Source organism: Astatotilapia calliptera, chromosome 22 (genome assembly GCF_964374335.1).
Source record: "Astatotilapia calliptera chromosome 22, fAstCal68.1, whole genome shotgun sequence".
NCBI classification, from domain to species: domain Eukaryota; kingdom Metazoa; phylum Chordata; class Actinopteri; order Cichliformes; family Cichlidae; genus Astatotilapia; species Astatotilapia calliptera.
This window is the reverse complement of record NC_137442.1, coordinates 35,277,417-35,300,003: the sequence shown is the minus strand read 5'-3', so window position 1 is coordinate 35,300,003 and position 22,587 is coordinate 35,277,417. Positions and strand designations below refer to the sequence as shown.

Here is a 22,587-nt window from a genome sequence, read left to right as displayed (position 1 = left end):
AACAAAGAAACAACTACATTGCTTATTTTAATTTTTATCATATTGTCTCCAGCCCATAAATGAGCAACTCTGCTCTGTGGATGAGGTTGAGATTCACGTGCTTTTGGATCAATATGAATGTCGTGGCCAAATATTGTTTATTACATATTTTTAATTATATTATTATAGGCATAGTTGGTGCTTGGAAATGTAAAATTCATCTGGGGGCATACAAACATCTACACCGGGCCTCGTGTTCACCCTCTGGTGGTGGAATTGTATCATTCAGACTGTGACTACTTGCATACATGGATGGAGAAACTAGAAGACTAAATACACTGAGTCTGCCACGCTTTTGTTTCAACTGTTGTAAGAAGTGGTAACAATTCACAGGAAATGAATGACTCTCATTCACACAGTAAATATAAAGCTACCCAGTACACATCTTGCAAGCACAGAGCAGCCAATACACATATTCAGAGCAATGCATTTGCATTTTTTAAAACTGCTGTTTTTGTAAGTTTAAGGGATTCAGAAGGACCGATACAAAAACAGATGGCAAAGAAAACTTTCCAGTGTCCTGGCAGATGATGATGCATCAGGAGGTGTAAACCATTATGTATCACTGCCTGCACCGTGGATGTGTCAAAACAGACCAAAGAAGAACAGAATGCAGGAACTTCCAACATTTGATTATCTACTTTTATTATATAGCTCTGAAGTTTACATGCTTTATTTCAGCTGCACAATATTGTCAAAATCAGGAACATCCTTCCAGAGAATAATGCCCTGGACTGCTGAACTAGAAGATGACACAGTAGCCTTCAGTTAATCCAATATGCTGCAATAAGAGTACTAACAGGGATGAGCAGAGCTAGTATCGCTTCATTTGAAACCCTCAGCTGGCCAAGACTTCATAAACACTCGTAACATTATGCACGCCATAAAAACCTTTAATTACTGATTACTATCAAAGCAAGCTGAGTTGTTTCAGCTGGTATGAGAAAGCAGCTTATCGCGCAGTGAATACAGGACTGTTCCCATTAAAGGATTTTAATACAGACTGCTTTGAATACAACAAGCCTCTAAAGTTTAGAGGCTTGTTGTATTCAAACTTTAGGGAAGAAATCTACCACTGACAGTACACATGTAGATATATATTTAAATTGTGCTGATTATAAAGATGATAATATTTCTGTGTTCTGGTGATTTATCATGTGAATGTTTTAAACATTCAGAGACTTCACGCTCCTGGTGATAGAGTCCCAGTAGGAAGGGTCCCAGGCCAGGAACCAGCCTGTGAAGTTGGGAGGTTCATGGCCTTGTTTCACCACCACCACAGGAGTCAGCTTGTCACGCCCCCCTGGGTCAGTCTCAATGTACTGTTTGGCTGCAGAGGAGACAGTGAGTCACAGACAGGAACCTCAAACAAAAGTTTGTTGTAGGATGAATTTTGTAGATAAAAATCTAAAAAACAATATAATTAAGGGTTCCCATTAGCTGTTAGCTATTGTATTTCAGAACAGGTTCAAATAGTCTCTTTATTATTCAAAGATCTTTGAATATTACTATAGTTTGTCTCATGCTACCTAATAACATTCTGACTAAAGTCAAAAGCTCACCAGATTTGAGAGATTCAGCTCTCTCCACCTCGTTTGCATCCTTTCCAATCCAGACAAACACCTACAACAGAAGAGTGCGTGTCAGGGGTTGTTCACTTTGTCCTAAGATGTCTGTCGTGTTCTACAGTTGAGTACCTGGTCCCAGACATCCAGCAGCATCACGTCATCTTCAGCTAAGTCATCCTGTGTGAAATCTCCTGGAACCTCTTCAATCTGCATACAATAACATTTAAACTCAGCTACATTTCAATGATCAGTGTTTAGCACAATGTGACAAAAGTTGAATGAGGATTAGAAGCTCAGAATGTAGGTTTTAATGACACGGGACTGTGTTATAGCACAACTGTCCCACCTGACCACATGGGGAATGTAACAGGTAACTGAAGTGCTGTGAATAACTGTAACCTGTGTTATAAAGGCTGCATTTATTATTTAGAGGAGTGTTTAATGATATCCGGGTCTTCCAGTTTGTTTAAATGCACTACACCAAATGTGCTGATTGTCTGACTGGAAAATATAACAGCACATAATTACTGGTGAAGCAGCTATACATGATGTGGGTCTTATGCTGTCAAGGGCCTATTTAACACAAGTGACTGACATCCAGAAGTGCTACCAGTGGCTGGGCAAAGCTGGACTGAAAGACAGCACAGAGGCGCTAATCATGACCCATAAATAGTTCAAATGTGAGCCTCCAACTACGATTGGATAGTAAGCAAAGAAAACTGTCCCTCCATCTTAGTTTGTTACATCTGTGGGAAACTGTGGCAAAAGTAATACAAACAAAACAAAAAAATGTCATTAGTCTGATAAATAATATAAATTCAGGTTTTTGTTTTCTCATTTTTATGATGAGCGGTCTAATAAATTTGTTAAGCACATAATTTGGGGGCGACCGTGGTTCGGTTATATAAATGCAATACATTATTATTATTATTATTATTATTAATTATTATTATTATTATTATTATTATTATTATTAATTATTATTATTATTATTATTATTAATTATTATTATTATTATTAATTATTATTATTATTATTATTATTATTATTATTATTATTATTATTATAAACGAATACAATAAAAACAGAATAAATAATATGCTGGAAAGAAAAGTAACAAATAGATTCCTTCATGAGGGGAAAATGACACATGTTAAAAACTTACTGTGAACCTGCCAGTCTTGTTGGAACATCCAAAGAGTCGAGGAGGATGAGTCATAGACGGACTCTCCAGCCTCTCTGATGTCTGGTACTCCTTCTTCCCTCCTAATTCAGCCCAGAACTTAGCTGCAAGACAAAATACAAAGTGACATCTCAGAAGCTCATATAATCACATTCAAACATTCATATAGAGCAGACCTTCCCAAAGTGTGGGGCCTGCCCTCTGGGGTGGGGAGGGGTGGGGGCGCAGAGCCATTGCAGGGGGGGGGGACGCGGTATGAAAAGGGGAGGAAAAAACAAAAAAACAAAACGCTTGGACACTGCTAGCACGGGGCGCCCACAGAAACGCAAAGCAGGAGATGAAGCATCGCTGAATATGTTTCCAAACCAACTTCATTCTAAGCCAAAGAGTAGAAAATATGGTGAAGCAAATCTTCCCTTTGGCTTCACCTGCACAAGTGCCGAGGTAGGTCTCCCTGCAGGATTGGTTTTCCTTTAGTCGGGAGCAGCGCTGGGCTGCTGGCTGTTTAAATCACGAACAAACAGGATCCCACAGCTGTTTATGTTTTTGAACCCATTTTGCACAGAGAGGCATTTTTTGAAAAATGTGTTGATATCAATGTTGAATATTATTACACAGGAAAAAACAACTACATGTAAAATAATCACACCATGACGCCTCTGCCTTTGTAAATGGAGGGACAGTAACTGCGTGTAAAACCTGCAGACAGTCAGATTACAGTTTTTTCTGAATGCTTAAACCCTAACTGTGATTCCTGTAGCACAATCTCTAAAACTATTCAGACTTATAGCAAAACCACTCACTGAGTTTGCAAAACTAAAAGCACAAAAACTGCTTTGCACTCAGTTTGCAATTTTGTAACACACACTTTGCAAAACTGTAGGCACAATTCACTGCACAACACTCAATTACCAAATTTCCAACACACTCCTAGCAAAAGTATACACATGTATGGCTATCATTAACACTAATTTGCCAACTGTCTGGCACACTTTCACATGTGAAAACTTTCTTAGATAATTAGTTCACTTTGCAATCAGCCTAAGCACTATAATACAGGTAAGCTGTGTGTGCGGAGTACAATGGAGGGAGCAGAAAGAGTGAGAAGTAGAGGAGGCCGAGGAAGAGGACGTGGAGGTGAAGAAGTAGGATGAAGAGGACGACAAGGACAAGGAGGAGCAAGAGGAAGACGAGGAGGAGGGAGAGGAAGATGAGGAGGGGGGAGAGGAAGATGAGGAGGGGGGAGAGGAAGATGAGGAGGGGGGAGAGGAAGGGTAGGAAGAGTAAGAAATAGAATTGCTGATGACATCAGAGCTACAATAGTGGACCATGTAATCAACCGTGGAATGACCCTGAGGGTAGCTGGCCAACGGGTCCAGCCTAACTCGAGCCGCTACACTGTAGCAAGCACCATAAGGACATCTTGAAATGAGAATTGGTTAGTACAGTCACTTCTCACAAAAATCTGTAGCACTGCCATATGCCAATGAGAAACACACCAATACCATTGATGTAAAAATACTGAAATTGTTACTTTACAGAATTGCTAGATGACCAGATGCTGGGGCAGAGGAAGCATGTTCACTGCAGACCAAGTAACCGATATAGTCATTATGGTGATTGCAAATAATCCTATACTTGGAAATAAACACTTGTGTTTGTTTTGATGTGTTTGAATAAACAGCAGTACTTGAAGTTTGGATCCCTCTATGCTTATGGATCTATGACAGAAGTATGAGCTCACACTGACATAGCCTACCTTGTGCACAGAGAAAGCAAAAGCCAGATGTGTTTTGTATTCATACCATCAGTGTGCAGTTGGCGCATTGTGTGCTTAGGAGATGATGGCTTGTGTGTACTGTTTGATACGGAAACACCATTTTTACAAAGGTGTGAGGAGTTAATCTAGCTGTGTTTGCTTTTGCAAGAGAACTACAATGTTTTGATTATTGGGTGACAGGTTTTCTTATTTGTGTGAAGAGTTTTGCAAAATTAGCCAATAGTTACAAAAAATGTGCTTAAGCATACAGAAAAAACTGTAACAGTATTTTGTCTCTATCTCCATTCTGCAATTCATCTCATGTAAACAATAACGTGGCCACAGCGTGACGTGAAAAAGACTCATACCTTTGACGTTGTGTGACGAACTCTGTATTCCTCGTCCACACGTAAACGCAAAAAAGGAGTTTTAAAAATCTCAGTTTTCGGTGATTTGAAACGTCGTTTACGTGGACGAAACAGCTGCGTTTTCAAAAATACCCGTGTAGGTGCGGACGTAGCGTAAAAGAGTTAGTAGTTTATTTTATTACAACCTTTAATTTATTGCAGTTTACTTGTATTTGTTTAATTGTTTACTAAATGTTTGAGGTGTGAAATAAACCGCAATGGAGCAAAATATGGGCGTGTGTGGTTGTGCGTGGGGAGGGGGGGTGCGAGCATTTTTCTTGTAAAACAAAGGGGGGCCCAGCAAAAAAAGTTTGGGAACCACTGATATAGGGGATGCTTGGCTGGCTGTAGCTCAGGAGGGAGGTCCAAAAGTTACCACACTAATCACAACTTTTCCAAAATTAAAAATGTATAATGTACTTTTTTCTATGTGAGTGCCTTCTATCTAACATTCACACACATATTCATACTTCGCTGGATGCATCAGAGAGCAACTTGGGGTTAGTATCTTTTTTTAAGGGTGTTAAGCCGAGTCTCCCATTCAGTGATCCTGGCCTCCAGAGCTGCAAACAGGCTACAGTTATTACAAGTATCGTTATTACTAAATGAGCCCAAAGAGTAACTGTAGACTAGAAAAATTTGCATTTCCTGCGAAAATGCAGTGTGGATGCTTTAAAGCTGAAGCTGTATGCAAAAAGTAGCTGAAAAAGCTGAAAAGTTGCAGAAATTGTAAAAACTTTGCAGAAGCAAAGGAACTTTGCTAAAATGGAATAACTTAGCAGAACTGCAATATCTTAGAGGAAACATAATACTTGGCAGAAATACAATAGCAGAGCAGAACTTATCAGAAATATTGTAACTTACCAGAAACATGATAACTTCTCAAAAATACAAGAATTTAGGAGAAATAGTATAAGATAACAGAAAGAATATATTTAGCCAAAAATACTTAAACATTACAGAAACACTATGATTTAGAAAAATAGTACAACATAGCAGAAATATTGTGATTTACCAGAGACACTGTGATGAACTATGAATATTGTAATTTTGAATTAATACTATGCTTTAGCACAAATACTATCATTTGACAGAAATACTATGTTTCAGCACAAATATTATAAAAACCAGAAATACTATAATTTAGCAGAAATACTATATTAAGCACAAATCCTATAAAAAGCAGAAATGGTATGATTAAGCATAAATACTACATTTAGTAGAAATACTATGTTTTAGCACAAATACTATAAAAAGCAGAAATACTATAATTTAGCAGAAATACTATATTAAGCACAAATCCTATTAAAAGCAGAAATAGTATGATTTAGCACAATAGTAATAAGTTAAAAAATGCTGAACATGCTGAGGGTCCCTAAAATATACTTGTTAAATGAAAAAAATCAGCAAAAAAAATCTATAACAGCCACACAATCACAAATATGTACACATAAGGAAACACACATGCACAGAGAGACACACACACAAGATCCAATTCAGTCAACCCGTCTAAATATATTGAATTTGAATCTTAGAATGAGATCATCCCATTAAAAGGCTTTCTCTCTCTCTCTCTCTCTCTCTCTCTCTCTCTCTCTGTCACACACACACACACACACACACACACACACACAGGGAGAGAGAAGTAAGTTTCTAGGTCAGCCTGGGAGCTGCTGAATTTAAATCCACCAATCAGAGAGGCTGTGTACTTTTTCCCGCCAAAACAGGTGCATCTATTTACACACGCAGCACAGAGAGGCACAGGATTATTGCAGTCTATTTCTCATAGTGACGACTCCCCTCAAACAAATGACCATAATTTCCTAACTGCAGGGGCTAGAGCGGTCATTCTTACACCGTTTTGTTCAGAAGTGATTGGGGAATCTTCAAGTGTTGACAATTTATCATTAAAATATGAATTTTTAGAGATATATGACATGGATGACTTGTTGACTTAGAAGCCACGAATTCCCCAATATGCAAATTTGAATGCCTGAGGCCACATATATGATTGGCTGGCTGGGAAGCCGTGCAGGCCCTGATTTGTGGATTTGAATTCCTCAGCCCTGATATGATTGGCTGGCTTAGAAGACATGAAGGCCCCAATATGCAAATTTGTATTCCTCAGCCCACATATATGATTGGCTGGGAAACCATGCAGGCCCTGATTGGAAAATTTGAATGTCTAAGTCCTCACAGAGGATTGGCTGCCTGGGGACCTGGCAGAAATATATAGAAATAGTATGATTAAGCATAAATACTACATTTAGTAGAAATACTATGTTTTAGCACAAATACTATAAAAAGCAGAAATACTATAATTTAGCAGAAATACTATATTAAGCACAAATCATATAAAAAGCAGAAATAGTATGATTAAGCATAAATACTACATTTAGTAGAAATACTATGTTTTAGCACAAATCCTATAAAAAGCAGAAATACTGTACTATGATTTAGTAGAAAAACTATAATTAATCAGAAATACTACATTTGGCAGAAATACTATATTTTGCACAAATCTTATAAAATAGCAGAAATAGTATGATTTAGCACAATAGTAATAAGTTAAACAGAAAAATTGGAAAAGCAAAATGGACAGCTGAAAAAAATGCTGAACATGCTGAGGGTCCCTAAAATATACTTGTTAAATGAAAAAAATCAGCAAAAAAAATCTATAACAGCCACACAATCACAAATATGTACACATAAGGAAACACACATGCACAGAGAGAGACACACACAAGATCCAATTCAGTCAACCAGTCTAAATATATTGAATTTGAATGTTAGAATGAGATCATGCCATAAAAAGTCTCTCTCTCTCTCTCTGTCACACACACACACACACACACACACACACACACACACACACACACACACACACACACACACACACACACACACACAGGGAGAGAGAAGTAAGTTTCTAGGTCAGCCTGGGAGCTGCTGAATTTAAATCCACCAATCAGAGTGGCTGTGTACTTTTTCCCACCAAAACAGGTGCATCTATTTACACACGCAGCACAGAGAGACACAGGATTATTGCAGTCTATTTCTCATAGTGACGACTCCCCTCAAACAAATGACCATAATTTCCTAACTGTAGGGGCTAGAGCGGTCATTCTTACACCGTTTTGTTCAGAAGTGATTGGGGAATCTTCAAGTGTTGACAATTTATCATTAAAATATGAATTTTTTGAGATATATGACATGGATGACTTGTTGACTTAGAAGCCACGAATTCCCCAATATGCAAATTTGAATGCCTGAGGCCACATATATGATTGGCTGGCTGGGAAGCCGTGCAGGCCCTGATTTGTGGATTTGAATTCCTCAGCCCTCAGATATGATTGGCTGGCTTAGAAGTCATGAAGGCCCCAATATGCAAATTTGTATTTCTCAGCCCACATATATGATTGGCTGGGAAACCGTGCAGGCCCTGATTTGAAAATTTGAATGTCTCAGTCCTCACAGAGGATTGGCTGCCTGGGGACCTGGCAGAAATATATAGAAATAGTATGATTAAGCATAAATACTACATTTAGTAGAAATACTATGTTTTAGCACAAATACTATAAAAAGCAGAAATACTATAATTTAGCAGAAATACTATATTAAGCACAAACCCTATAAAAAGCAGAAATAGTATATAATGTAAAAATCCTATAAAAAGCAAAAATAGTATGATTAAGCATAAATACTACATTTAGTAGAAATACTATGTTTTAGCACAAATCCTATAAAAAGCAGAAATACTGTACTATGATTTAGTAGAAAAACTATAATTAATCAGAAATACTATATTTGGCAGAAATACTATATTTTGCACAAATCTTATAAAATAGCAGAAATAGTATGATTTAGCACAATAGTAATAAGTGAAACAGAAAAATTGGAAAAGCAAAATGGACAGCTGAAAAAATGGAATAACTTAGCAGAACTGCAATATCTTAGAGGAAACATAATACTTGGCAGAAATACAATAGCAGAGCAGAACTTAGCAGAAATATTGTAACTTACCAGAAACATGATAACTTCTCAAAAATACAAGAATTTAGGAGAAATAGTATAAGATAACAGAAAGAATATATTTAGCCAAAAATACTTAAACATTACAGAAACACTATGATTTAGAAAAATAGTACAACATAGCAGAAATATTGTGATTTACCAGAGACACTGTGATGAACTATGAATATTGTAATTTTGAATTAATACTATGCTTTAGCACAAATACTATCATTTGACAGAAATACTATGTTTCAGCACAAATATTATAAAAACCAGAAATACTATAATTTAGCAGAAATACTATATTAAGCACAAATCCTATAAAAAGCAGAAATGGTATGATTAAGCATAAATACTACATTTAGTAGAAATACTATGTTTTAGCACAAATACTATAAAAAGCAGTAATACTATAATTTAGCAGAAATACTATATTAAGCACAAATCCTATTAAAAGCAGAAATAGTATGATTTAGCACAATAGTAATAAGTTAAACAGAAAAATTGGAAAAGCAAAATGGACAGCTGAAAAAATGCTGAACATGCTGAGGGTCCCTAAAATATACTTGTTAAATGAAAAAAAAATCAGCAAAAAAATCTATAACAGCCACACAATCACAAATATGTACACATAAGGAAACACACATGCACAGAGAGACACACACACAAGATCCAATTCAGTCAACCAGTCTAAATATATTGAATTTGAATCTTAGAATGAGATCATCCCATTAAAAGCCTCTCTCTCTCTCTCTCTCTGTCACACACACACACACACACACACACACACACACACACACACACACACACACACACACACACACACACACACACACACACACACACACACACACACAGGGAGAGAGAAGTAAGTTTCTAGGTCAACCTGGGAGCTGCTGAATTTGAATCCACCAATCAGAGAGCCTGTGCACTTTTTCCCGCCAAAACAGGTGCATCTATTTACACACGCGGCACAGAGAGGCACAGGATTATTGCAGCCTATTTCTCATAGTGAGGACTCCCCTCAAACAAATGACCATAATTTCCTAACCGCAGGGGCTAGAGCGGTCATTCTTACACCGTTTTGTTCAGAAGAGATGGGGGAATCTTCCAGTGTTGACAATTTATCATTAAAATATGAATTATTAAAGATATTTGACTTGTAATGCACCATAACTGAGCAGAGCGAAGCAAAAACTGCCTTGACTTGCCCTCAAACAACGCTTTGTAACTCTAAATCTATTTGGAGTATCGATATCATTCTTTCACCGTAAGAGACAGCAGGCTTTGGTGAACAGTCATGGAAATTTTCAGGTCTCTGTGGAAATCCAACAAAAAGTTATGACGAGAGAAAAAAGTGGTTCATTTCCACAGTTTGAAATCTGAAGAAATCTGAGCGATGGACGAATTTCCTACCCTCAAACAAGTCCAACTCATTTCAGAACGGTAATACGTGAGAAAGAAATTCTTGAATTGTGAGCGTCAGGAGTGTCTGAAGATATACCGGGACAAGCCTCATGTCTTAACTTTGCTTCGTTAAGGAGATATGACGATTTGAATATGCCTCTCATTACAGAAATGCAGCGGTGATTTTGAACAAACTCTCCATTGACTTTATATGGAGAGTTTTGAGACCTTGTGTTGCTCTGAGGAGATTTGCCAAAATTCTATAAATCCCACAACAATGATAGTGACATTTTCTGAAAGCCAGCAAAAATACCTATGTTTTGATGTATAATTTGTGGAAGTTGAGTGAAAATTGAGCAAGTAGCAAGAAGTTGTTCGGACATGAAGTGAAAATTGCAAAAGCTTCAGTGGCACACTGGAAGCCAAGAGCATAGCAACCATAACAACGCATGTATTTTGTGAAAAATCACAATTGTGCAACTCAAAACTTTAAGAGGCATAAAAGTAAAACGGTAAAAGATTTGAAAAAGCTGAATCATACATGAATAGCCCAATAATTTGTGAACATTTTAAAGTTTGAATGGTTGTTCTAGGTGAAAGTATGAGGAAGTAGTTAAGTTTCAAAAACAAGCAAAATTTAGCAGAATTTTGGAAGTTTCCCATTCATTTCAATGGGACAAATTAAAGGAAAAAAGCTTAATATTTTAAAAAGTATAATAGCAAAAAATAGCAAAAATCATAGCGATCATTAGCAGAAATAGCAGAATAGTTTAAAATTTGAACGGCGAAAATCGGCTGAAAATTGTGGGACTAGTTAAGTGCCAAAAAGTGTACGGAAGCAACTGGAACTAGAAAAATTTGCATTTCCTGCGAAAATGCTGTGTGGATGCCTTAACGTTGAAGATGTCGGCTGAAAAAAGCAGAAAAAGTTGAAAAAACAAAAAATATTACCCTGAGCAGGATCCAAACTTGGCCCTTCTGGTCTAAACGCAGCGACTCACCTCACTGCACCAAACTCATTCGCACAAAGAAGAGGTGGAGAGACTGACAATTCTGGTGAAATTAGCAGAAGCTGCTTAGAATTGTGCTGATAAGAGGTGAAAAGGCTAAACATTTGGCAGAAAAGAGGTGAATCAGAAGAATTTCTGCTGAAAAGAGGTAAAGAAGCAAAAAGATGAGCTGAAAAGAGGTGTAGAAGCAGAAGTGCTTGCTGAAGATGGCTGTATGTGTAATGACACACTGGAGAGTGTCAAGAAAGCAGAGCGCATGCAAGCAGGGAACATGTGTAGCAACTGTCACAGGTAGGATTCAAACCTCTGCCACCGGGTCTCACGGCAGCTGCCCTACCCTCTGAGCCAAATGAGTTCTGGTCACAAGCAAAGATATGATGAGAGGGAAAATGTGCACTGTGGAGCAGAAGCTCAAATTAGCAGAAAAGAGGTGAAGAGGAAGAACTTTGTTGTGAAATGAGGTAAAGAAACTGAAATTTGTTCTTAAAACAAGTGAAAAAGCTGAACTCTGAAATCCTGCTAAAAAAGCAGAAGAGGCTGATATTTTTCAGCTACTCATTGAGCCAAACTGGTTCTCACATAACTGAAAAAAGGTGGAAAAGCTTAAAATTCTAATGAAAACAGCAGAAGAGGCTGAGTGCACTGTGGAGCAGAAGCTCAAATTAGCAGAAAAGAGGTGAAGAGGAAGAACTTTGTTGTGAAATGAGGTAAAGAAACTGAAATTTGTGCTTACAGTTTTTTCTGTATGCTTAAGCACATTTTTTGTAACTATTGGCTAATTTTGCAAAACTCTTCACACAAATAAGAAAACCTGTCACCCAATAATCAAAACATTGTAGTTCTCTTGCAAAAGCAAACACAGCTAGATTAACTCTTCACACCTTCGTAAAAATGGTGTTTCCGTATCAAACAGTACACACAAGCCATCATCTCCTAAGCACACAATGCGCCAACTGCACACTGATGGTATGAATACAAAACACATCTGGCTTTTGCTTTCTCTGTGCACAAGGTAGGCTATGTCAGTTTGAGCTCATACTTCTGTCATAGATCCATAAGCATAGAGGGATCCAAACTTCAAGTACTGCTGTTTATTCAAACACATCAAAACAAACACAAGTGTTTATTTCCAAGTATAGGATTATTTGCAACCGCCATAATGACTATATGGGTTACTTGGTCTGCAGTGAACATGCTTCCTCTGCCCCCAGCATCTGGTCATCTAGCAATTCTGTAAAGTAACAATTTCAGTATTTTTACATCAATGGTATTGGTGTGTTTCTCATTGGCATATGGCAGTGCTACAAATCTTTGTGCGAAGTGACTGTACTAACCGACCCTCAGGGTCATTCCACGGTTGATTACATGGTCCACTATTGTAGCTCTGATGTTATCAGCAATTCTATTTCTTACTCTTCCTACCCTTCCTCTTGCTCCTCCTTGTCCTTGTCGTCCTCTTCATCCTACTTCTTCACCTCCACGTCCTCTTCCTCGGCCTCCTCTACTTCTCACTCTTTCTGCTCCCTCCATTGTACTCCGCACACACAGCTTACCTGTATTATAGTGCTTAGGCTGATTGCAAAGTGAACTAATTATCTAAGAAAGTTTTCACATGTGAAAGTGTGCCAGACAGTTGGCAAATTAGTGTTAATGATAGCCATACATGTGTATACTTTTGCTAGGAGTGTGTTGGAAATTTGGTAATTGAGTGTTGTGCAGTGAATTGTGCCTACAGTTTTGCAAAGTGTGTGTTACAAAATTGCAAACTGAGTGCAAAGCAGTTTTTGTGCTTTTAGTTTTGCAAACTCAGTGAGTGGTTTTGCTATAAGTCTGAATAGTTTTAGAGATTGTGTTACAGGAATCACAGTTAGGGTTTAAGCAATCAGAAAAAACTGTAAAACAAGTGAAAAAGCTGAACTCTGAAATCCTGCTACACTGAAAAAAAGGGACTGGCCATCTCTTGGATTTATGTAAGCATCTTGCATGCATTTAACACAATTGCCTCATGTTTTAAAGTTAAATGTAACTATATAGTGTAAAAACTACATGATATGCAGAAAGGGTGTATTAAATTGTTCATATCATGTTCAGGTGACGTAAGTCAATAAGATAGCAACGTTAAATCTCGTGAAACCACGCGTGATTTCATCTCGCGGGCTTTGGATCGTGGTTTAAAAAAGGCATCCATCTCAGTCAAGTCGAGCAGCCAACTCTGCGTTTTTGGTATGTCTTGATTTTTTGAATTCATTTTTACCATAATTCAGCCAAATGTAGTTAAACGTCTAGAGTGTCGCCATGTAACATGCTAAAAAAGAGCCGTTAGCTTATTTGCTGTTTTATCTGTTGTCAAAGAATTGGCGCTTTTTCATTTGAATTTGTCTTTGGCACAAGAGCCGTAATATCACATTAAACCTAATTACGAGGCACTCATAACATAATTTGGTTTTCTGTGTGAATAGATTTGTCAACTGACTCTTCAGTTACATTGTGTATTTACTGCACCGTGGTGTTAGTGAGATTTTGGACATTGAACAGCTTTAGCTAATATCATCAGCGGCATTATGCTAGCTTACATCCCTACCCCTCCTGCCCTCACCTGCTGTCCTTTTGTTTTTGTTTTTTTTGCTGCACATTGAGAGATGACCTCTATTCTGCATTTCACCAGGAGTCAGCTGATGGATTGTGGGTTCAAGGTGTTATGGTAAGAAAGTATATTCTATTTTCGTTTCTGTAACTTAATTATAATAGGTTTTTTATAATTATTAGGTGCATGCATACTCACCCTATTAATACAACTGAGAGATCCAAAATCTGCCATAGGTTTAACTTATACCTGTATGTATTGCCAGAAAGGTGATTACTGGACTCGCATTAATGCACACTTGAACTGAAATGAGGTTGTAACTTGTGGGTTGTTGGGTTGCAAATCAGAAACAAACATCTTTGGATTTTTTTTAATCCCATAAGATCTGGAAACACAGTTTTTATTCAACAAAACATTACTGATTAACCAAGCACAGTGCCTGCTGTTATTTCAAAATAATTTTATGTCATTTCAGATAAAATGCAGCATTCCAGTGCATCCCAACCATGCCTTTACAGTCAAGGTTTCTGACGGAGCTGAGTTTTTCTCTGACAGTCTGCTGAAAGTGTTTGCAAAGTGATCGGGGGAACAGGGCACAAAGCTAAAGGATGTAGCGGCCATAATGACAGTAAGAACTTTAAAATTCTTTAACTACAAAGTGTATATGTATTGCATTAGGTCAGTAAAAGATTTTTATGCTACATCCATTGAAACAGTCAACTATTACCTGTGAGTAATGATTCCACTAAAAGGATGCCATAATTTTCGTCATGCATTTACTGGCCCACTGAGAAAAAATTATCTTTTTTTAAAAATAAATGTTCTGGAAACTATATATCCATAAAGTTGATGTCAAACAGGAACTTTTGATATTGCTTTGTAGATGCTGGTGTTGCATGTTGACTGGTTTAAAAAGTCAAGAGTTTTTGTCTGGGATCATTTTCTTCTGTGCTACTGAAAAGTTCACAAATCTCTGTTTTCTTTGTTATAATAGTCAAGGATGACATTAATGCTCGGAGTCCCTCATCAAAGTGCTCCGCATCTGTGTGAAAGACAATTGCAACATCTTGGTGCAGGAGTTCATGGTGAGTGTTTTATGAGTAGATTGTGGCTTTGCAACATTTAAAAATGCATTTAGTTATCCACTTGATCCTCATTGGACTGGTTAGGACCAGTAGTCCTCTTTAATAATTTGAAGTTCACATGAGGCCTGGTAGTGAACTCGGCCGCCGGCCCTTGAGGCCCCATCCCCACCCCTGTATTAGGGGTCACATCAGTGTGAAGAAACTTTAAATTTGTCATTCTAATGAACAAAGGAAAATCCCACCAATATTTATATTAGCTTTTGTTTGAAAAAATGACCAACTGACCAACAGCTAACCAAATTGTGGGGCTGAAAGTCTAAATTCTAACATCTTCTGAGTGACATAACCTGGATTTCTGATGGGCCGGTGTCTTTCTAACAAAAACTAATGTAAAGCATTTGAAATTATTATGTTTTTCACCCTCTCTTAGAAACTCTGTTAGACCATGAATGGCAGCATGGCAGGCCACTCTTTGGCTATAGCTATTTACTATGTTGCTTGCATTGGTTTAAATTACTCTAACATTAGAACTGGTAGATTCAAAAGAGATGAGTTTAAAAAGGAATCTTAAAGAAATGTTTTGTGTTTAACCAGGACTTGACTGAGGCCACTGCACAGATTGAGAAAACCACAATGAACATCTGTCTCCAGAGGATGCACCAGGCAATGACTTTTCTGATGTTGTTCTTCAAGATCTGGATAACGTGACCTTTGCAGTAGCCATGCTGTTTGGACCTTTTTTATTCCTTCAACATGAGTTACCCATCACAACTCTGCTACACTTTTGAGGTGATTCAATGGGTGGTAATGGAGTTGGATGCAACTCAGCTCTCAAGAAAAGCTCACAACTAAGACAAAACTGCTCCTGCAACGAAGCTCACTGTTATGCATGTGAGGTGACCAGCTCTAGGTGAGAGGACATTTAAATCTCACACTTGTTCTGCTGCATTTTTGAAGCTCAATTCCAGGAACGGATCGCAGGGTTCATTTTTATATACTCTGGAACTGCCATGAGGACGAGCCGTTTTTTGTTGTTGTTTGTTTTTCCTTTTGCTCTGTACAAGTTCTGTTTGTCTGTTTGGCAGCATTTTTAAATTTCTCTTTGTATTTTTTCTTTCTTTTACTAGTGAAGAGATGTAGCGTGAACAGTTATACAGTCTAAATATCCCATATGGGTCGTGTGAAATGGTATTTTCAGTTTCATTCAGTTGAAGTAAAGAACGTTGAATATTTCTAAGTGTGCTGTTTTGAACCAAGATGTCACAGTATGATCAGTGCTGTAATTTTTGACAGTCACTGTATCAATGTTATTTTTGCGTCTCTTGAATAAAGGTTTTGACCTGCAAGTGCTAATTTCTTTAGTTATTGGGGTAAAATGGGTAGTGTTAATAGGAAGGTGTTTGCCAATTCAGTAACCTAATTTAATGTTAATGGAAACTAACATTACCTCAAATTGTTTAGTCATAATTGTTGTTTAACTGAATCTTGACGTTAGAGGCCTTAAATAGAATGTTTTGTATTGTTCTTTCCCAACATTTTTCAAAAGAAACAGTCCAATTTCTTTGCTGTGATTGATTCCAGAGAACACGGAAGAACTGACATTATTTAACTGTTGATTTATATAGATTCAGTAGAGGAGTAATGTCAGTTTAATTCTTTACCTACTGTCAATGCAGTGAAATTAGACATTTTGTTTTGAAAGGTTACTGGTGGATGCCAGCAACCATCTTGGAAGAGAACAATACAATCTGTTATAAGGCCTCCATTTGAAAATTGTGTATTTGATACTAGAATATAATAGCAAAATGTAATTTGAAGATAACATGTAGTATTTAAGTGACCAAGTAGTATTGGGTAAAAGTTATTGAATCGTGTTGGGATAACGTGAGAAAATTGTGAAGGATTAAAATATTCCAAGAGCTCAAATTACTTCATCAAAACATGTTTAAGTCACATTTTATCAACACAAATTGCACAAGTTTATTGAACATGAATAAATTGTGTTAATTTAACTCAATTGTTTAAGTTGCTGCCAAAGCAAAACATCTGTGTGCAACAAATGTCCACCATTGAATTAAGTAAATCCAACAACATATTTTTTTCAGTGTAAAACAGCAGAAGAGGCTGATATTTTTCGGCTACTCATTGAGCCAAACTGGTTCTCACGTAACTGAAAAAAGGTGGAAAAGCTTAAAATTCTAATGAAAACAGCAGAAGAGGCTGAGATTTGTGCTGATAAGAGGTGAAAATGCTGAACCAATCAGAGGTACTGCTTCTGTCTGCTTCATCAGGCTGTGTACTTGTATGTATTTCTGCCACAGACTGTTAACAAGAATCTGAGGTCCATATTAGAAAAGCTGGTAAAATCATAAAACTTTTCAGAATTGTAATAAATTATCAATACGAATTACCGGTCTGTGATAGTGTATAAATTTGTAGTTAAAAAAAACATGTTGACCAAGGTGGAATCGAACCCAGGACCTTTGGTCTGAAGAGCCGTGTCATTATCAATCGCGCCACCTGAAAAGGGGGCGGGGCGCCTTAAAAAACAGGGTGATCAGCAGTCAGAATTTGATCGCGGTGAGCGGTGAAAAACGCCGTTTTTTGGAGTTACAAAACGTCGTGTAACTCAAAAACTAGGTGGGATAGAAGCATAAAGCTGGATGCTTAAAGCATCCACACAATAACTGTCATTAGGCACTTACAGAAACATCGGCAACAACGAAACCCTACGTAAGTCACAAAAACAGGTAAATCTCGCTGCTTTCGGAGGCACGAAGATTAAGTCCACAGGCACAGTTACTCTCAAGTGCAAGCTAGCTGGACAGTTACCTACAATTCCAAGTTGTAAAACACGATGTGCAATCCATCATCGGATTAAAGGACAGCGTGCGAATGAAACTGGTTAGTTTCAGCAAGGAAGTCTACCATGTTGACACAGATCAGGATGAGACACCTGCACAGAAAGTTTTTTACGAATACACAGACCTGTTCAAAGATGAAGTCGGTGGCTTACCTGTAACCTACTCAATGAAACTCACTCCAAACGTGCCACCTGTCGTCAACCCTCCAAGACGCGTTCCTGTTCCCATGCAGTAAAGGTTAAAGAGGAACTCCAAAGAATGCAGGCCGTGGGAGTAACTGAACCAGTGGAGGAACCCACAGAATGGGTATCCAACATGGTCGCAACACACAAAAAGAATACCGATGATGTTCATATGTGCATTGATCCAAGGGATCTGAACAAGGCACTAATGCAACCTCACCATCCCATCTGAACTGTGGAGGAAGTAGCTGCTCAGATGTCTGGAGCAACCATCTTCTCAGTTCTGGATGCAAAGAGCTCCTTCTGGCAAATCAAACTAGATCCTGCCTCATCTCTTCTCACTACATTTGCAACACCTTTTGGCAGATTCACATTCTTGAGAATGCCCTTTGGTATCAACACCGCCTCTCACACGAGTGTCCTCAGGCAGCCTCTGAATGCTAGACACTCGGAGACCTGTGTCTCTGAGTGGGAGACCAGAGATCACATTAACATGTGTATTAACAAACATGCCACGTTGGCCCAGTTTATTTTTCTTATCATTTTCTGTTGTTCAGTTCATTTGCTGTCATGGATAAAAAGTCTTTTTTCAGTCCATTAACACCAAAGCAGGTGGTGAGATTACAAACACAGAGAGGACATGACAAGATTGGAGTTGTAAGTAAGGTATGTGCTGAACCTCGCTCTTATGTCGTTGAGTCGGATGGAAAGGAAGACAGGCGCAACAGACAACATCTTCTGCCTGTGAGCGAGCCTCAACCGGAAAAGCTCGGATGAAACTGAACCCGATAAAGCACAACCCAACAAACATGAAACGATTCAAGTTCAACTCGCCCCACCACAACTTGGCACAAAATAGTCTGAACAAGTGATCAAGGACAGAAAAACGCAGGGTAAAATGAACACACCTAAAAAATGCCAAGTATGCTCTGATGACAACATACCGAACCGGATCTGGTAGAGTGTCTAAACCAAATAGTAAATACCTGGATTAAAAGCACACTGATGCTGTATTTCCTGTTTTGAAATGTGTTTTCTCTCATGTTATGTTGTTGCATATTTGTTGCATTTAAGACAATGATTAATGATTAATCATCCATGATTAAGACTGATTATTATAAGCAAACCTACAGTAACTAAACATCTGACACACTGAGCAGGAAAGTGCAGGAGGGACAGGTGAAGAGGCCGTGCTGCTAGAGAGCTAAGCTAAGCTAGGTGAATCCCTAAAGACGCAGTGAGTGAATGCTGTGAATATAATTAGCGGGCGAATCAACAGAGAGTGTGCTTTGGAGAAAGCATGTGAAGATTACACTATGAAATTGGATGTTATCTATATTTTATCAGTTTTTTTTAAAATTCATTGTACATAGATAATCTACAAAAAACACCACTGTGCACTGTAACAGGAAGTTAAGAAATGTGTTAAGAAATGTGCGGCTGGATGGAGGGAGTTACAGTGTTTGGGGAGGCATCCCAAGACCAAAAAACAGCTAGTAAGGTAGTAAGGTTCCTGGGACTTGCTGGTTATTACTGCTGGTTCATGCCAGTCTTTGCAGAGCTGACCGACTCTTGACCAGCTTCACCTGAAAGTGTGCCCCAGATCTGGTCCCCTGCAAGACACCTCTAACTTTACCCTCACCTTCATCCTAAAGCTTCGCGCTGAGGGCCGTTTTCTCCCAGCAGGTAAGACGGCTCCCCAGCCTAAGTGGGAGAGGGAGTGTATGTGGCAGTGGGGTGTGGTTTGTGGCTCAGCTGTAAGGGAGGAGTAGTCCAGTGAGTTCACAGGCAGGTGTGAGCAAGGAATGCGTTCATCTATTTAGTACGCTTGGACCAGAGCTGCAGGACTGAGCTAGTTGACTAAAGGAGTGTCTGTGGTGTTTTGAGTACACTGAGTACAAATCCCAGAATCAGAGAAACCCATTGTTACTGCCCATAATGTGTCCGGGTGGCTGTTTTTTGTTCCGCCTGTCTGTGTCTTTAAGAGTCTCTGCAGGTCCCTGATTGGAGAAGCTGACGGCTGCTGATTGGTCCCCTTATCATGGTAAATGGTAAATGGACTGATTCTTATATAGTGCTTTTCTATTCTCCCGGAGTTCTCAGAGCACTCTATACAACATGCCACATTCACACCCACTCATACAAGCACTTCTAAACACAAGTGCAAACTAATCTACACTCACACGCATTCACACTGAACACATCGGAGGGCAACTTGGGGTTAGCATCTTGCCTAAGGATATTTGACACGTAGACTGGGGAAGCCAAGGATCGAACCACCGACCTTCCAATCAGTAGCTGATCTGCTCTACCACTTGAGCCACAGCCAGTCGTCCCGGGACAGCAACTGACAGCAGCGTCAGAGCCATCCTTGGCCTCCAGACCCTGTGTTACTCGTGTGTGTGTTCCTGAGGATTGCTGAGCTTCTGTATATAGTGTGTAGTTTAGAGTCACGTGTAAATAGTCACTGAAGCTGAAGGGTGAGCTGCCTTCTTATTTTCTGTCTCATTTTCTCCTGTTTATTCAGGTCGGGGTAGCATTTGTCTTTGGTTTGCTCTTTTTATCACGTAGGGTTTAGGTAGCACCTCCTTGACTGGTTTTGTTTGTTATTTTGGCCTTTGTTCACCCCGGAGTCACGCTGCAGTTTAGCCACAGTAAACCAGTTTCACATCTGAATCGGCTGTGGTATGGTTTTGGGGACCAGGGCGGGGTCACTCTTCTTTTAACATATGCTACGTTCCTGTACCCCTAGACAGTGGCGTAACGCCCATAAAACCATTTTATTCAACACTGGTTGTGTGATGTGGTTCTGTGTAGGATTTTGTATTGAATGAGTTTAAAATGTTTTTGGTTTTTTTGTCATTGAGAATTTGTCCAAAAATCAGGTTTCAAAGATAGTGGAAGGTCTTTGTCCCATTCGGGGATGAGTACAGATATTGAGTTTGTGACTGAAAGTAGTGAATATAATTTTGAGAGAATAGTACATTTTTCTTGTCTTGTCCAAATCTTTGAAACAAATTCGTATCTGACATGAGTTTATTATCTTAAAAGAGGTGTGTGATTCCTTCTTGCGCCCATGCTGTAAAGTAAAGAATTGCTCTGTTGACCTGAAAGTCTGAGTGGTGCCACTTTGGAGAAAACCTGCTGGATTCTATTTGGGAGTTTGTGATTTCAAGGGTTGTTCATCAGGCTGGTGAGGTGGAGAAGATGAATGGGTTTTTTAAGCAGCAGTGGCATTTAATTAAAGCTGTAATCAAGGGACGTTCTGAAAGTTTATCGTTACTGTCTGCTTGTTCTAATTCTATCCAAGAGTTTTGTGCTACCTTTGGGTAAATCCAACTGATAATATGCTGTATCTACATATGCTTTTTAATAATATTTTTGATTCCAATGAACTCTATTCAGTCATGGTTGATTTCACTGGGAAACAGTTCATTCATGATGCTCTTTTTCATTCATGGTCCTTGCTTTTAACCAGTTCTTTTTGCTGGAAATGTTCAAATGTAGCGATGACGGGACGTGAGACCGTGAGACAGTGTAAGCAGTAGAATGACATGTTGTTAACAGTTTTCAGGATAATCTGGTGCATTTTGGGGATTCCTGAGAAAATCAAGGTGTCTCAGTCTCAGTGCTCTTGTTTGTATGCGGAGGACAGTTTTCTTCTCAGTTTACAGATTTGCCCTCTGAGCTATTATTGCTGACACAGATAATCTGAGCTTCCAGTTGCCCTTTGGGAGTTTTTAAAAACATGCAAATAGAAGATTAACTAGTTTAACTTTGGGAAACGCTGGATGACACCCTATCTTGTGGAGCCACGGCACATATTTCACATTAGAAAAATCACACGACACACCACCAGACAAAAATGTCACAAAAAGCATATTGATCCTTTTTCCCTGCGCACCAGGTATAGTGGAATTAACTCAGTTTGTCCCCAGTATAACTTTTTTGCTTTCTTCTGACCCCTACTCATACTGGGCCTTCATCTGGGTCAGAGTTTTCTCCAGGACCAGGTCAGACTGACTACCTTTTCTCTTCAAATATTTATCCATTGCTGTTAAACACTGTTCTCTCACTCACAGCATGATTATTATGAAATTCCTTCTTCTTCTTCTGTTTTACTGGCAGTTGGCAACCCATTTAATTAGAGCAGGTAGATGCACTGCCCTCTAGTGGAAGAGAATGTAATTGTTCTGCCCGTTACTCATGCTGATTGCTTGGAGTACTAATCAGGTGGAGCTAGATAATCTTACACAGCACACCTATGTGCTGCATCACAGTGCTCTGATCTAACAGCCCCGTGCTGCAATTTGGATTTCTCTGGCACTGAGAATCTCACATTCTCACAGTGTATTGTGTGATCTCAGCCTAAGAACAATCAAATAGCCGTTTTCAAGTTATAAGGCTTTGTTGTTAATTTTCAATCAATAAATCATGAAGTTAACCTTGAAGAGCTTGGTGGATGTAAGCCAGATTTAATGAATT

General features: G+C 38.6%; 1 protein-coding gene and 1 long non-coding RNA gene across 2 annotated transcripts in view; one reads left to right on the top strand and one right to left on the bottom strand.

Annotated features, from left to right (window-relative positions):
• Nucleotides 1–667: 667 nt before the first annotated feature.
• The window catches only part of scin (scinderin), a 53,670-nt gene continuing 31,750 nt past the window's right edge, over nucleotides 668–22,587 (bottom strand). The window contains exons 13-16 of the mRNA XM_026156457.2: nucleotides 2,773–2,894; nucleotides 1,737–1,814; nucleotides 1,602–1,662; nucleotides 668–1,369 (exon numbers count right to left, since the gene is read on the bottom strand). Coding sequence (XP_026012242.2) covers nucleotides 1,206–1,369; nucleotides 1,602–1,662; nucleotides 1,737–1,814; nucleotides 2,773–2,894 — 425 coding nt within the window. The 3' untranslated portion in view covers nucleotides 668–1,205. The remainder of the gene's footprint in view (nucleotides 1,370–1,601; nucleotides 1,663–1,736; nucleotides 1,815–2,772; nucleotides 2,895–22,587) is intronic.
• LOC145423393 (uncharacterized) lies at nucleotides 14,458–15,791 on the top strand. The gene is made up of 3 exons (XR_013904445.1): nucleotides 14,458–14,599; nucleotides 14,966–15,056; nucleotides 15,651–15,791. It is a non-coding gene; the product is annotated as an uncharacterized LOC145423393 (long non-coding RNA).